This window comes from Macrosteles quadrilineatus, unplaced genomic scaffold (assembly GCF_028750875.1).
Source record: "Macrosteles quadrilineatus isolate MER2022 unplaced genomic scaffold, UCM_ALF_1.0 Scaffold_2__2_contigs__length_208266976, whole genome shotgun sequence".
Lineage (NCBI taxonomy): Eukaryota > Metazoa > Arthropoda > Insecta > Hemiptera > Cicadellidae > Macrosteles > Macrosteles quadrilineatus.
Window position 1 is genome coordinate 88,390,518 of NW_026542595.1, and position 13,796 is coordinate 88,404,313.

General features: G+C 34.0%; 2 protein-coding genes across 2 annotated transcripts; both read right to left on the minus strand.

Moving 5' to 3' along the window:
* Nucleotides 1–3,897: 3,897 nt before the first annotated feature.
* Nucleotides 3,898–6,254, minus strand: LOC128984560 (piggyBac transposable element-derived protein 3-like). The gene is made up of 2 exons (XM_054403897.1): nt 6,212–6,254; nt 3,898–5,894 (listed from the first exon to the last, which is right to left on the minus strand). Exons 1-2 carry the CDS (start codon nt 6,252–6,254, stop codon nt 3,898–3,900), a joined length of 2,040 nt encoding a protein of 679 aa, XP_054259872.1.
* A 2,279-nt stretch (nt 6,255–8,533) lies between these two features.
* On the minus strand, nt 8,534–11,385 carry LOC128984561 (piggyBac transposable element-derived protein 3-like). Its single transcript, XM_054403898.1, has 3 exons — nt 11,268–11,385; nt 10,632–10,897; nt 8,534–10,300 (listed from the first exon to the last, which is right to left on the minus strand). Exons 1-3 carry the CDS (start codon nt 11,383–11,385, stop codon nt 8,678–8,680), a joined length of 2,007 nt encoding a protein of 668 aa, XP_054259873.1. The 3' UTR covers nt 8,534–8,677.
* Between the last annotated feature and the right edge of the window lie 2,411 nt (nt 11,386–13,796).

Here is a 13,796-nt window from a genome sequence, read left to right on the forward strand (position 1 = left end):
CTATTAAAACTTCTCAGTTATCAAGTTCGCTCTATCAGTGCTAACCCATTGTTTGAATGTTATTTCATCTGGAAGTTCGAGTTCTTCTAGTTCATTTTGGAGAATTTCTTTTAATAAGTCAGGTCCTGGACATGAAGTGCATTCATCAAACATACAATCTTCGTTTTCAGTACTGCAGACCATAAAATCGAGTAAATCTTTGTAGTTCACATTTATTTTCAATCCCTCAGTCATAAGTTTTACATTCTGGTGGTATCGACATACGCACACACTATGTGTACCTGAAGCTCCTGGTAACACACACCATTTAGGTCTTAAGGCGCAAAATGAAGAGCGACCAATAATGTATTGAGGATATTTCTGTTTGAATTGTACAAATAACTCATTCAGAGTTAATAAGAGTAACCTCTTTTGTTTGTATTGTTTTTTTTTTCAATAGAAACACAATCTTTCTTCCCTGGACAAACTCTGCTATTGTCATCATCTTGATAAAATTCAATTACAGTGTTAACAACCTCTTCACTTAAAGGATTGTCTGTTTTTTTGGTCAAATCAGGAAGAATTCCCTGTGTTTTTACTAGATTCCTTTTTAGACGTACCAAATAATCACTTACTTAAAACTCTTCACAAATCTTTTTCTTTAACCAAGACACAGGTAGCAAACTAATAATTTTTATTTTTTCTTCCTTACTACTTATGGAACATTTTTCTTTAAGTTTTTCTATTAATCTGTCATATTCGCTTTCATTAGAACCACTAGTAGAGGGGAGTACAACTTCGGTTAACTTTTCATCAAATGAAGTTTCTAGTTTTCTTTTGATTGCATTAGAAACTTTAAGAGTTTTCTTTTCTAAACCGGAGATTCGTTGGGACTTGTGTAGCTTTATTATTTTTGAGACTGGGGAAAAACAGAATTTAATTTATGTAAACTGTCAGTCTCACAAAATTCTACTGAATCAGCAGCAAATTCATTGTCATAGTCTGAGGGATTTTCTTCAGCAGTCTGGGATCAAATCAACATCAAATTGCTTTGGTCTTTTAAGATAGTCTAGCTGAATTTCTCTTAAATTTTTTTTTACTGCCTGCCTATGTTGCTGTACTGGTAAGGATTGCAGCAAACTTTTCCAAAAATATGATTATATTTATCAACATATTTTTTAATTATATTATTATTAAATTTAGCAACTCTTAACTTTAACAAGATTTGTTCATCTTCAAGTAGGTCACTTACGTTAAAGATCTCCTTTGAAAATGGCAAGTAATATTGTTATGACAAATTTAATTGGAAAAAAACGCCGACACTACACTCCATTGTCTTGTATTTTTGACATAGTAAAAAAAACACAATTCTTAACAGCAATTTAGTTATTAATAAAACACGACTGGCACTGGTATAACACAACCACTTACTAGCACTGCTACTGAATAAATGAGCTACAGCAATGGCAGTAATCCTGTTGAGACTTGCAACTTTCAGGTCCCAACATGATTAATTAGAGTCCACATCCAGATATCATTCTCCTGAGAAGTCTTGTTTCTTTCAACTCAGTGTTGAAATTACTTTAAATATCAAAGTATATTATTTTTATATAATATGTAAAGGTATTATGGAAAATAAATATTTAAACTATATTAGTAAATCGCCATATCTCTGACATAGGATGATAATCGGCTTTTAAGAAATAAAAAAAAAATACTTATGCTCAAAACACAATAATGAATTTTTTAATATTTCAATTACCATCTATTAGAAGTATATTTTGACAAAAGTTCAAATTTTTATGTTTAGTCCTTTTTGAGATACAGCACTCCGAAAAACTGATACTTTGCAAAAACGACATTATTTTCAGGCTCGTAAAACTTAAAGGATGGGAATTACAGATAAAGTTATTAGACTTATTGCTAACCCTTGAAAACGCGTGAAATGCACAATCTTCTTACGCAAAATGGCCGCTAGCAGACAAAGCATTGATGAAGAAATTTTGGAAAATATTGTCTTGTGTTCTCAGATATATATAGTAACAGAAAGTAAGCAAATAAAAATTAAATAAAATATGTCATTAACACCCATTAGTTGATTTCATTTGGATTGACCCGGAAGATCTAGATAGAGATGGATGTGGGAGCCAAGTCTCCAGTGATTAAATAGTCAAAAGTCTAGAAAATCAACATTCGTAGCATACATAAATATCGATGATAAAGAGTTATTAAGAAAGAAGATAAGTATTCAACAGAAATTGGTAATATCAAACTCAATAAACATTTAAATCATTAATTTCCAACCACCATTATACCATTGTGAATAGCCTAAATTCAAGTGACCGTTTCAAGCTAAGAACTTCTAGCCTAAATTTTTGACTCTCATTATTTAGTAGCCTACATTAGTATAAATTAAGTTAATTAGCCTATCAAAATGTCATACCCGGCACGAACCAACCCCTAGATTAAGATCGAACCAACCCCTAGATTAAGATCGTTGCTCTCTAAATTGTTATCTAGCCCATCCATCTAAAGCCTAGACCAAACTATAAGTTAACTGACGTAGCCCATGAGATTATTGTAAAATAAGATATAGAACCGAAATATATCTTATTGTAATTTTATTGGAATTTCGATTATCTATTTTTAGGTAAGTTTATATTGATAAATTGAGTAAAAACATGGAGTAGGCTGCAAAATGGCGTCTTAACGAGTGCGCTATTGAAAATTCTGATCTAGGCCTATTGTAAATAACTTAAGTTAAGATAATTACTACCTTTAAACACAGCTTAACACAAAATAAACCTGCAAATGGACATTTAATAATATACAAGTCCATTGGGACTAACCATTTATTTAAATTAATATGGAAGACGATAAGAGTTGTGCCGAAACCGAAAGTTATTGTGGAAGTTAAAGAGAGTGGAGAAAAAAAACGACAGTGAATCAGACCCAGACGATAATTGTGGCGACTTAGCGAATGCTAATAAGCAAGATAATTTTCTGAGCACCGTAAATGACATACACATAAACGACACGAACACACAGCACAACGAAGGACACGATTTAGAAGACAACATTCGTACACAAAGCGTTACTACAGACAATGACAACACAGCGTCGACAGCGACAGTAGACGCACAAGACAACGCCGCCATGAATTCTGCACCGAATTCACAACAGCCAATAGGAGTCAGAGTACAGGAAATGGTGGAACGAGAACTAGACAGAGCAGAAAGATTTGTCATAGAGGAGAAGAAGAACGGCGGGGATGAAGATTCGTCGTCACAACGCAGCTGGTCACAACAACATGCAGACAAATCAGCTGATGTAAGTGACGTCACTATCAGAACCACCGCATCGACAACGAATACACACACGACTGCAATCACAGACATCGCATCATTGCCTCCAACCACTGCGAGTAGAATAAATATTGATGATCCTATTCTTCAATTAATTTGAATGGTTAAACAGAATAAAGTTTCACAAAACGGAACATTAAAATTAGAAATAAAATCTTAAATATCATATATAAAATTACAAAAATGATCATTAAAGATCAGAAATTCAGCATAAGATTCAACAGTGCTTGATTTCCCTTAGTAGTTATGGTAGGAGAGGATTTTATGGAGAATTGAAATGAAATTGAAAATTTTCATTTAACCTCCTCAGACCCATAGGAAAACTGAGAATTTTATTTTTGTAATTTTTGTGTATATTTAAAGGAAATAAATAAAGTAAACAAGAAAAAATTTTTTTGGAATTTTTTTTTTATTAGAAATGTACAAAACAGCATGTAACCTATTGGTTACATCGGAACTCGACCAAACTCATTTTTTTACACACGTAAATCTTTAACTTAGGAACCTGGTCATTATAACTCATGAAACAGTTTAAAACAGTTCCTATTAGAATTTAGACATAAGAAAACATTGCAGGTGCTGCATTTAATGCACATTTAGGACTGTCACATCCTGGGAACCGACATCTAGAAGGCTTCACATCTGGAGGAATTTCCGGTAGATGCTGAACCTTGCTCTTCCGGACAGCATCTGTTGGCAAAGGAGTTTTCCTTCCCGAGGAAGAGGTTAGAGGCTGTGGATCATCCTCAATCTCCTCATCGTCCACTGGTTCTTCAGTTTCTGACGCCAGCAGGTGTTGAGCCACATCAAAACGAAAGTCGAAAAAATCAAACCTGTCTCTTCGAGGAGTTCCAGCTTGTTGATCGGCTCTTCTTCTCTCAATCCACCCAGCTGCCAGAGAGAAATCAATCAGATGGCTAATTAGCCTAGTGGTCCATTTTTTCGTCCTAGCAGCAATTCTATAATAGGATATCATCCTATCTAGAAGGTCGACGCCACCCATGCATTCATTGTATTTCTTTATTATGTAAGGTCTTTCGACTTGTACATACCTTTTTTCCTTCTTGCACCACCGTCGACAAACATCTTTTGGCTCGCAGCCATGTATGCTCGATGTCAATAGCACCGGTTTGTTGTCGAACCATTTGACGATGGCTATTTGTCCATCATCTCGAACTATTTGGCACATATAGCCTCGACCACCTCCCCTCACCTCAGCGTCAGAGTACATTTCTCTGTTTTCTGGCATTCTGTCATTTATAAGTGTGCCAGTACCTTGAAAACCCCTGATGTGAAGTTCATCAAGTAGTTGTATAGAGGTAAAATACCTGTCCATAAAAATTGAAGTACCTTGCGGAAGATTCTTTGACAGCCTTACAATAATTTTACCCCCTATATCTAAACCAGGATAGTTCAGTTCAGTTTCGTGCAAAATACTATCTCCTTTGCCCTCGTATAGGAAAAAATCCAGTGGCAGCCCGTCTGGAGCACATACAACCAAGTTTTTTAGGCCACAGGGGTTAGGTTTTCCTTTTATGTGCTGCCTCATTTGTGTGTGACCCCAGAAAGGCACCATTTGCTCATCCATCGATACCTCGTTGGGTCGAGGGTTCAACAAACAGCTAGCTCTGACACTGTCAATTACTGGAGACACTTTCCAATACTTGTTTCTTGCCTTTTCTTCATCGCTTACGTTAGTGTAATCACGACACCTTATGTGATTTCTTATAAGAAAGTACTTATTTCTCGGCATGGCATCACTAATTTGCGGAATCCTTGTTCGAGAGGCCCAGTACATCTTTATCCTGGGATATTTCAAGTACGACATCATTATTGTGATACCAAAGAACTTCTTCATGTCTGTAGTTGTGATTTGTATTTCTTTACCAGTGGAAGAAATTATATTTTCATTAGTTGCTGTAGCAATTTGACATAGTATATCATCAGGTATGTACTTTTGAAAAAGATCTAATGGCGACGACATGTTATATTCAGGATTATGGCCTCCAAAATAAGGTGCAGGTGGCAAAGGGTAAAAGTTGTTGCTTACCTCCCATTTACCATTAGTTGGCAACGGTTCCATTGCCCTCAACGTTTGTTCACGTGGGTTTGGTCGAATTGACTTACGACGCTCTGCTCTTGGTTTTTTTGTCTTAGTGGGTAGGCCTACCTTAGCCCGTTTCCGACTGGAAACTCTAGATGGTGCTGGGCATCTTTTAGATTTATTCAAATTTTCACCAGAAGGCCCAGGGACTGGCCCTACAGATTGAGTCGGTTGAAAACACAGAGGTGTGTTACCTTCATTGGTTGGTGTTACCTCGGTTGGTGTCAAACCATCAGCTTCGTCAACATGAGGTTGTTCCACGATGACTTCATCAGGTTCGTCAACAGCTTCTTCAAGAAGGTCTTGGTCCTCTTCAATTCCAAGTAAGATATCGATTCTCGGAGGTGCAGAAACTTCAATTGATCTTCCATCATCGTCGTCTGATAGGTCTTCGACGTCTGTTAGCTCGCTAAAGTCGTAGTTGTCGCAAAACTCCTCTAAAACCCCTGTAAAATAAAAATATATTACTAATAGGATAAAAGCATACACATAAACAAACACACACACACACTCACACACACAAAAATCAGACATAACACATGACAAAAATCCATAATAATAATATTACATGTAAAGATGCCCGAAACATAGAGTTCCAACGTAACCAATCGGTTACAACAAACTTTCAGGGCCATTACTGCTGACTAAATAAATATTTATTCTTTGTTTGACAGTTCCTATTTCACAACCATATGTTTAAGATTATTGTAATTTTTGTTGAAAGATTTACACATACTAAAAACAATAATAATAATTTACTTACTTTGAGTAGAACTGGGATAAGCCTGAAACTCGCGATCCGCCATCTTTCATTCTGTAAAATGAACTGAAGATGATGAAATAATGAAATATAAAAATTCCCAGTATGTGCTGCAACCTAGCGGAGACAGCGGGAACTACTTGCAGTCATCTAACTCTAACAGAACATTGTACAGATTTCGCTAAATATTGTAACCTATAGGTTACGTGGGAACTGAGGAGGATATATGTATTTGTGATTGGAGTGGTACATGTGAATGAAAGTTGAGGGTTGGTGATGGATATTGTAAGAGAAAGAGAGAATTGAAGAGTGATAGAGAATGAAAGAGAAAATGGATGAGGAAGAGGGTAATGAAAGAGAGAGGGATAGAGAATGTGTAGGGGTGTGAGTGAGTGAGAGAGAGAGTGAATGAGAAAATGGGGGAGGAAGAGGGGTATTGAAAAGAGAGAGAGAGAATGTGGGTTGGGAGTGAGAGAGAGAGAGAGAGAGAGTGAAAGAGAAAATGGGGGAGGAAGAGGGGTATTGAAAGAGAGTGAGAGAGGAGATAGAGGAGTGATAGTGATAGAGAGAGAGAGAGAGTGAGAGGGTGATTGTTCATGATGATGATGATGATGTCATTGTGGGGGTTCCTGTTATGTTATGGGTTCGTGTGTGTGTGTGTGTGAGTGTGTGTGTTTTTATTACTGCTTTATTCTGTATTACTTGGTATAGTTTATTATCAATTACTCATTACTTAGGTGTTGTACATTTTAATAGATAGTAGTATGTTTTTGTAGTTTGTAAAATTAAAAGATTTGGGTAAATTCTTTAGTTGTGGTATGGTATCTTTCAATGTCCTGTACCCGTATGTTTTACTTCTTACTTTAACAAATTCTAGAATGGGATTATTAAGAGATGTATCTTTAAATTTACCTAAGAGAGTATTAGAAATGAAAGGTTGATCTTTTGTAAATGAAGTAGAAACACTAGTGAATACTTGTATTGCAAATGAATCATTGTCTGTGTATATTAAATTGAACGGTGGGAAGTACTTTTTCAAGTTATTGTAATACATGTGGTACATGTATCTCTTACTTAGATCTAGTATTGAAAATCCTACAGGTATGGGTTTCTTGCACTGGACCCTTTTCTTTTTCATGAATATGAATGTTAAACTTGCCTCGTCACTTATCTGTATAATAATGAATTTCCTCAACCTTCAATGGTATTTAGGAAAATATTATAGACTAGTTAGGCTGTGTTAAGTTTATTAAAACAAACTTTTGTTTAAATACTTAAAATACAATTGCATGCAATGTAGTTTGGGTTTTTTCTTTGAGATCTAGAATTTGTGATGCTGTTATAAAAACTATACACAAAACAGCAGTGTGTTGCTATCCTTGTGCTTAACATCTTGAACTTTGTGCGAGAGGGTTGGTTTAGATATCCACAAATATATCAGGGGTTTGGATCACTTCCCCTTATAGATATTTGTTATCTCTAAAGTTTGAAGTATAGATTCAAATAAAGATACTCACTGAAGAGGTATTTGTGTCCGGTAAACTTGCAGTTGTTGATGCCCAACAATATTCGGTGCTTGTCTCCTCTAGATTCGTGCTTGTCTCCTCTAGATTCATTCTGGGTTCTGACTGCATCTGAATAAATCAGAACAATATCTTTGTTAATTTTAATGAACATACTGTATAATAAACCTTCTAGATGCGTGTGAATATTGTAATCTATTTTGTTTTCAAGCTATTCAAAGATTTTTTAATTATTTGTAGGCTTGAATAACCACCTTTAAAGTTATTTTATGGTAAATTACAGTGTCAAACCTCATATACCTGTTTTTTATGATCTAATCTTTTGATTTTTACAATAGGCCTGGATCTTGTTATCCTCCTGGGACCCAACCGCCTTATACAATGACACAATTACTTACTTGATATAGCCCTGTGAATTGTAATGTGTTTTGTAGGTGACTGCCTAATGTCCTTCTATAAGCACCTTTAACGTACCCCCTGTAGAATCCTGAGATTTTTTTTTGCTACTGGTTCAGATTTGACTGTGTAACCTTGCTTACTTTAAAGCATAATTAAGTGGAAAAATCATTAAAAAAATATTATCACTAGGTTTCTATGGTTTTTTAATGTCCTTATAGAAGGACATACGGTTTCTATCCACTTAAGGCCCTGAAATACAATAAAGAAACTTTACCACAGAAAACTGTAGGTGCTATTAGGTAGGAAAAAAAATCTAAATAGTATTTAATAATACAATTTAATTATAGGCTACAAAAACTTTTAGTCAGTATGATAAAACGATTTTACCAAATGGCCTATTGAAGTAATAAACTGTTTCAATCTAAAAGGAGTAAACTATAAGAAATAATAAAAGATAAATAGAATAATATATGAATAAAATATAGGCCTTATGTAGTATAAAACTTTAAACTGGCTGACCCGTATTTCGTACGAAACTTGACTGAATCTACTTTGAGTGGAAGGATGAGAAACAGTTTCGGTTTCCCATTAGACAAAGGTAAACATTACACTTAATACAGAACACTGATGTTTTCTTTCCACAGTTCTTTCTGCGACATCTTTTTTGCACTCCAGTTGTTACTTGTGGGAGGTGGATGGCGCCTCTTGTTCGTACTTCGATGGAAGGTGTTGCTACCTTTCTTCCATCCCCGACATCATGGACAGCGTCACATTCTTCAAGTTCAGATCCACAACTTTCGTTATCATCCTGAAGGTTTTGTTCGATCAGGCGTACACCAAATGCCAGTTTAAAAGCTCTGAATTGGGGGATGTCTTTTGGGCGGACATTTTGACTTCTCTTGAACTCTCTCATCTGCAGCCATGCATTAGACATTGCAAGGTCAAAAAAGTGCATTATGCACCTTATAGTCCACTTTTTAGTTTTGGAGCGGTTAGGGCAGTACGACATGATTCTGTCCGCCAGGTCAACTCCCCCCATATTCTTGTTATAGGAATTTATCACTGCCGGTTGACTAACAGTGATATATTTCTTTTCCTTTTTGTTCCACCTTTTTACCTGATGTTGTGGTTCTTTGCTTTCACTGGTTGACAGCATAGATACTGGCTTGTTATCCAGCCACTTAGTGACTGCCATTTTACCATCTTCCCGTACAGACACTTGACTGGAACCCCTTTCACTTTTCTTAAATTCCTTATCTGGGACCAAATCTGTATTTTTTGGTACTCTATTTTTCATTATGGTACCAGAACATCGAATACCTTGGTCAAGCAATGCATCTGCTAACTTTGTAGTAGTGAAGTAGCGATCAAAATACAAAGTATGGCCAGGAACTAATGAGCGAGATAAATACATCACTGCTGCTTCCCCAAGAGAAAATCCTTGGCTTGTTTCTTCAGGAAAAGTATTTTTTCCTTGATAAATTTTAAAATCGCAGATCACCCCATTTGGGTTTGCCAAAACAAACACTTTAAGTCCAACTGGGTTTGGCTTATTGGGGACGTACTGTTTCAGTGCACACGTACCTTGAAATGGCACCATCATTTCATCAACGCACAACTCTTTTTGCCGTGGTTGATTCATACAGCCTTGGAGAACTCTATCTAGTACTGGCCTTACTTTCCAAAGACGGTTAGTTTTTTTCTCTTCATCTGAGAAATCATTGTCAAAAACAACCTTCAGTGATGTACGAATCGCATAGAATCTATCACGGGTCATTGCACTGGCTAAACAAGGGATCCTGAATCGTTTTTCCCAGTACATTCTAATCTGCGGAAAGTTTAGGGCTGACATCACACAGTTCATGCCAATCCAGATTTTAAGCTCCTGTAACGTCAATTTTAAGCTTTTACCTGTTATGTGAATTGAAGTTTGATTTGTCTTTAAAACCATCAAATCCAAGAGTTCATCATCAAAGTACTGATAAACAAATGTATCATCGTCCCACGAGTCATCACATTCTTCTTTCTTGTAGCTTGGCTCCATCAATTTGATTTCTTCAGGTTTAAATGATTTAGCAGTCCACTTTGGTCCAGGATCAGCCGGCTTCACAGTAGCAGTTTTCTTCTTTTTTTTGCCACTAGCATTTTGTCCATAATTTTTTGTATCCCGCTGTAAAAAAAGAATTATTTTAGGATTGATATATTAAATGTATTATTCTGAAAAAAGGTTTCGAGTTTTCACGAAAGTTTTCATGTTTAAATTTAACTAGTTACTCATCACAAGAAACAAAAAGTTGTTAATTTTACCACATAGTTAATGACTGCCCTCTGAGCGCTTTCCCTGAAGGTATACTTACATTTTGGCCTTGAAGGTACTACTAAAGTAGTAGAAAATATAAACTTTAAAACGCATTTTTGCCATTTTCAGGAGAATTCTCTTAAAAAAATATATTTACTTTGGGTTGGTTGATGCACAAAATTACTATAGTTTAAATTCTTACCTTTCGCTTGGGTTTAGCTGATTCATCCGCACATTCGGAATCTGAACTAGGGATATCTTCTAAATCTGGATTATAATCCGGATCTTCATCCGTATCATCATCACAGTCTCCTAATAACTCTTCTAGACTTAGACCCATGTTTCGTGGCCCTCTTGGATGTGGCATCATATCTGGCTCGTCATCTCCTATATCTTCAAAATCTGACTGATCTAGATCCAAATCTCCAACCAACTCATTGAGGGCTTGATCTACTTCCTCGTCATTCACTGTAATACAAACACAATTGTTTAGTGCTTACAGCAAAAGTGGAAACCAAGGCTTTTGTAGATAAAATAAATAACATTACTAAAACAACACTTGACCTATGTACAAAACCAACGTCCTTTTAAAATCCCATTTAAAAATAAGACTATAGGATGTAGGGCCCGAATGTCCTTTTATAAACCAGACCAAAAAATGGGATGTTTGTGATAAAGACCTGATGTCCTTCTAAAAGGACATGTACATTTAAGAACGAATAATAACTTAAATAATGCATCTGGATAGAAAATTATTTAATAAATAGTCAGTCAAACCATTACACTTCATGATTATAACACTCAAATCAACATTGGTATAAATTAAATAAGTACTTACGGCAATTAAATCTTAGGTCTTCATGAGTCCTTCTACTCGCCATCTTGTTTTCACTCAGACAAAGAGAGCAGAGAGCTCTGGTGGCAATTGGTGAAACTACATCAACAGCAAAAATCATACTATAGCCAGTGTTGCCAAAAGCGAGTGGTCCAGAAAGTAAAATTTCCCTTGGCTGATTTTTAAAAACTGTGGCATTATATAAGTACGTTCGGCAACTGCGCATTAAATATTCTAAAATAATTCAGTTCTTAGGCAAGTAATGATATTATGTCTTATATAAGGACATTAGGTATTTAGTGTTAAAATGAAATAAAAATTACAGGACTCAGGAGGATATTTGTGCATGGGCTTTTTCAGCCATTTTTTGGGTAAAACCCAATATTTCCATTTGTTCGACTATTCTGTCAAACATATAACGTCTCTCCTCTTTTGGTGTTTTGTCTAACCATTCGAAGTATTTATTGTTGAGTATAACCGCCATTTCTAACACACCTAGAACAAAAATATAACTTATTAGTGTAGATAGTCATTTTAAATCAAAATTTCTCTATTACCTAAAAAACTCTTATAAATGTAAAACTTGTTATATACATTGAATTTTACTTCCGGAATAACATACTAAAAGTCCTCGAAAGATAGTGCTATGGTTGCCATCTTGAAAAATGGTGTCTGAAAATAATTTTTTCCCCTATAACTTAAAAACTATTCATACTATAAAAGAATATTAAATGTAAAGAATGTTCACCAAAGAAAGAGTTACAACTTTTGTATTATGAATGTTTCAATATAATTAATCATTTAGCCTTAAATGTAATATTTAGAAAATAAATTTGAAAATTCATAAAAAATATTAATTGTGATTAAAAGAGGTTTTAAATAATCTATTAAAACAATTATTTCATTATTTGTATTTAAAAAATGGAATTTCTTGAAAAGTTTCATAGCTTACTATTGACATAACTTTTCCATTATATTTATATTTGTTGTGACTTTTAAATGGTACACTGTTGGTGTTTTTGTTTATAGACTACCACAATAATCCCATACTGAGTTTATTATGGTACAAGGATAGGATTTGGTATATATGTTTTATTTACATACTGGAATAACATAACAAAAGCCTTGGCAATAAGACATTAAATACACATGTTGTTTTAGTGTTTTTGATAGAGTTTTTTTTTTTAAAGAAAGCTGAGATATCAAACAGTTGTTGCTTGGGGACTATTAAAGATAATTAAATGATTTTAAACGTCAAATAAAATGAAAAATGAAAATAAAGAGGAAAAAATAAAGCATTTTTCTCATTATTTGATAAAATTCAGAATGATTTAGTATAATTCAGATTTTCATCAATTTTATAAGTAAGTAAGACAATTATCACTGTATCCTGTTAGATAATTGCCCTAACCTTATTCATCATATGGCTGAAGTTTTACTGTTTGCCAAGAGTTTCTGTGTTATTATTATTATTAGGCTCTAAGCTAGTTTATTATGGGAGTCTAGCAATAACATTTCAAATTTCATAGAAAATATAAATTGAAAGAATAAGTTATGTTACTAGTATAAAAGTGTTCACAACATTCTAATTTTTAAATTAAAATAATAAAATACATTTTTTAATAATATACTTAAATTTTGTTAATGCAATTCATGTTTTTTTACAATTGCAGGCAGTTGCTCCCTTTATCTATGGCAGTTGTAATAGATAAAGGAGTCTAAGTCTATTTTAAGAGTTAACTAGTCCTGGACTTATTTTTATGAGTTGGAGTGATGAGTTACTTAAGAAACACCATCATTGGTAGCCATATTTAGTCCCATAAGAACAACATTAACTTTGTAACACTATAATTTGATTCTTGTTTAAAAATTCCAGAAAAAAATGATTGTGAAATATCTACCACTTCAGACACAACAGATTAAATATATTATTGATAGTATAATGACCTTTCTTAAATCCAGTTTGAAATTATAAAAATTATTTTATTTCCAACTATCTACTTATTTAATCTATCATTCAATAAACCTGAGAACCTTTTACAAACATAATCAATTATTTTACTAGATTGCTTCAATACATTGAGGATTGAATTTTGGTGGCATATAGCTAAGTAAAATAATCAGTATTTCATCAACAATATTTTCCTCCTCTATATTAAATAATCTTAAGTATAATCTTTGCTCAATATTTTCCTTTTGTATTATATTGTGTAAATTGTTAGTGTACTATGAATGGTTTGTTACAAACATATGTGTAAATTCTTTTATTTACACTTATGATTTTGTTCAACTAACAAAGTAACTTATCTATCCATAATGCCTTTATTAAATTTTCAAATGGGTTGTGTAAAGAAATATAAATTCTCCTGAAGTAGTCCTTCCTAGACAACTATCATAAACTACATTTATAAGACTAAAAGTCCCCAGATTTAAAATTTAGACAAACTCTTATGTTAAATTTCAAGTATATATTACAATCAAATAAACAGATATAGTTCATATTAGAATATAACAAAAGATTACCATTTAATT

Excerpts from the sequence above, each read along its gene's own strand:
- LOC128984560 (XM_054403897.1), bottom strand. The coding sequence starts at position 6,254 with ATGGCGGATCGCGAGTTTCAGGCTTATCCCAGTTCTACTCAAA. Across the intron at positions 5,895-6,211 it reads TTATCCCAGTTCTACTCAAA|GGGTTTTAGAGGAGTTTTGC; the intron begins GTAAGTAAATTA and ends TTTATTTTACAG.
- LOC128984561 (XM_054403898.1), bottom strand. The coding sequence starts at position 11,385 with ATGATTTTTGCTGTTGATGTAGTTTCACCAATTGCCACCAGAGCTCTC. Across the intron at positions 10,898-11,267 it reads AGACCTAAGATTTAATTGCC|TGAATGACGAGGAAGTAGAT; the intron begins GTAAGTACTTAT and ends TTTGTATTACAG. Across the intron at positions 10,301-10,631 it reads CAGCTAAACCCAAGCGAAAG|CGGGATACAAAAAATTATGG; the intron begins GTAAGAATTTAA and ends CTTTTTTTACAG.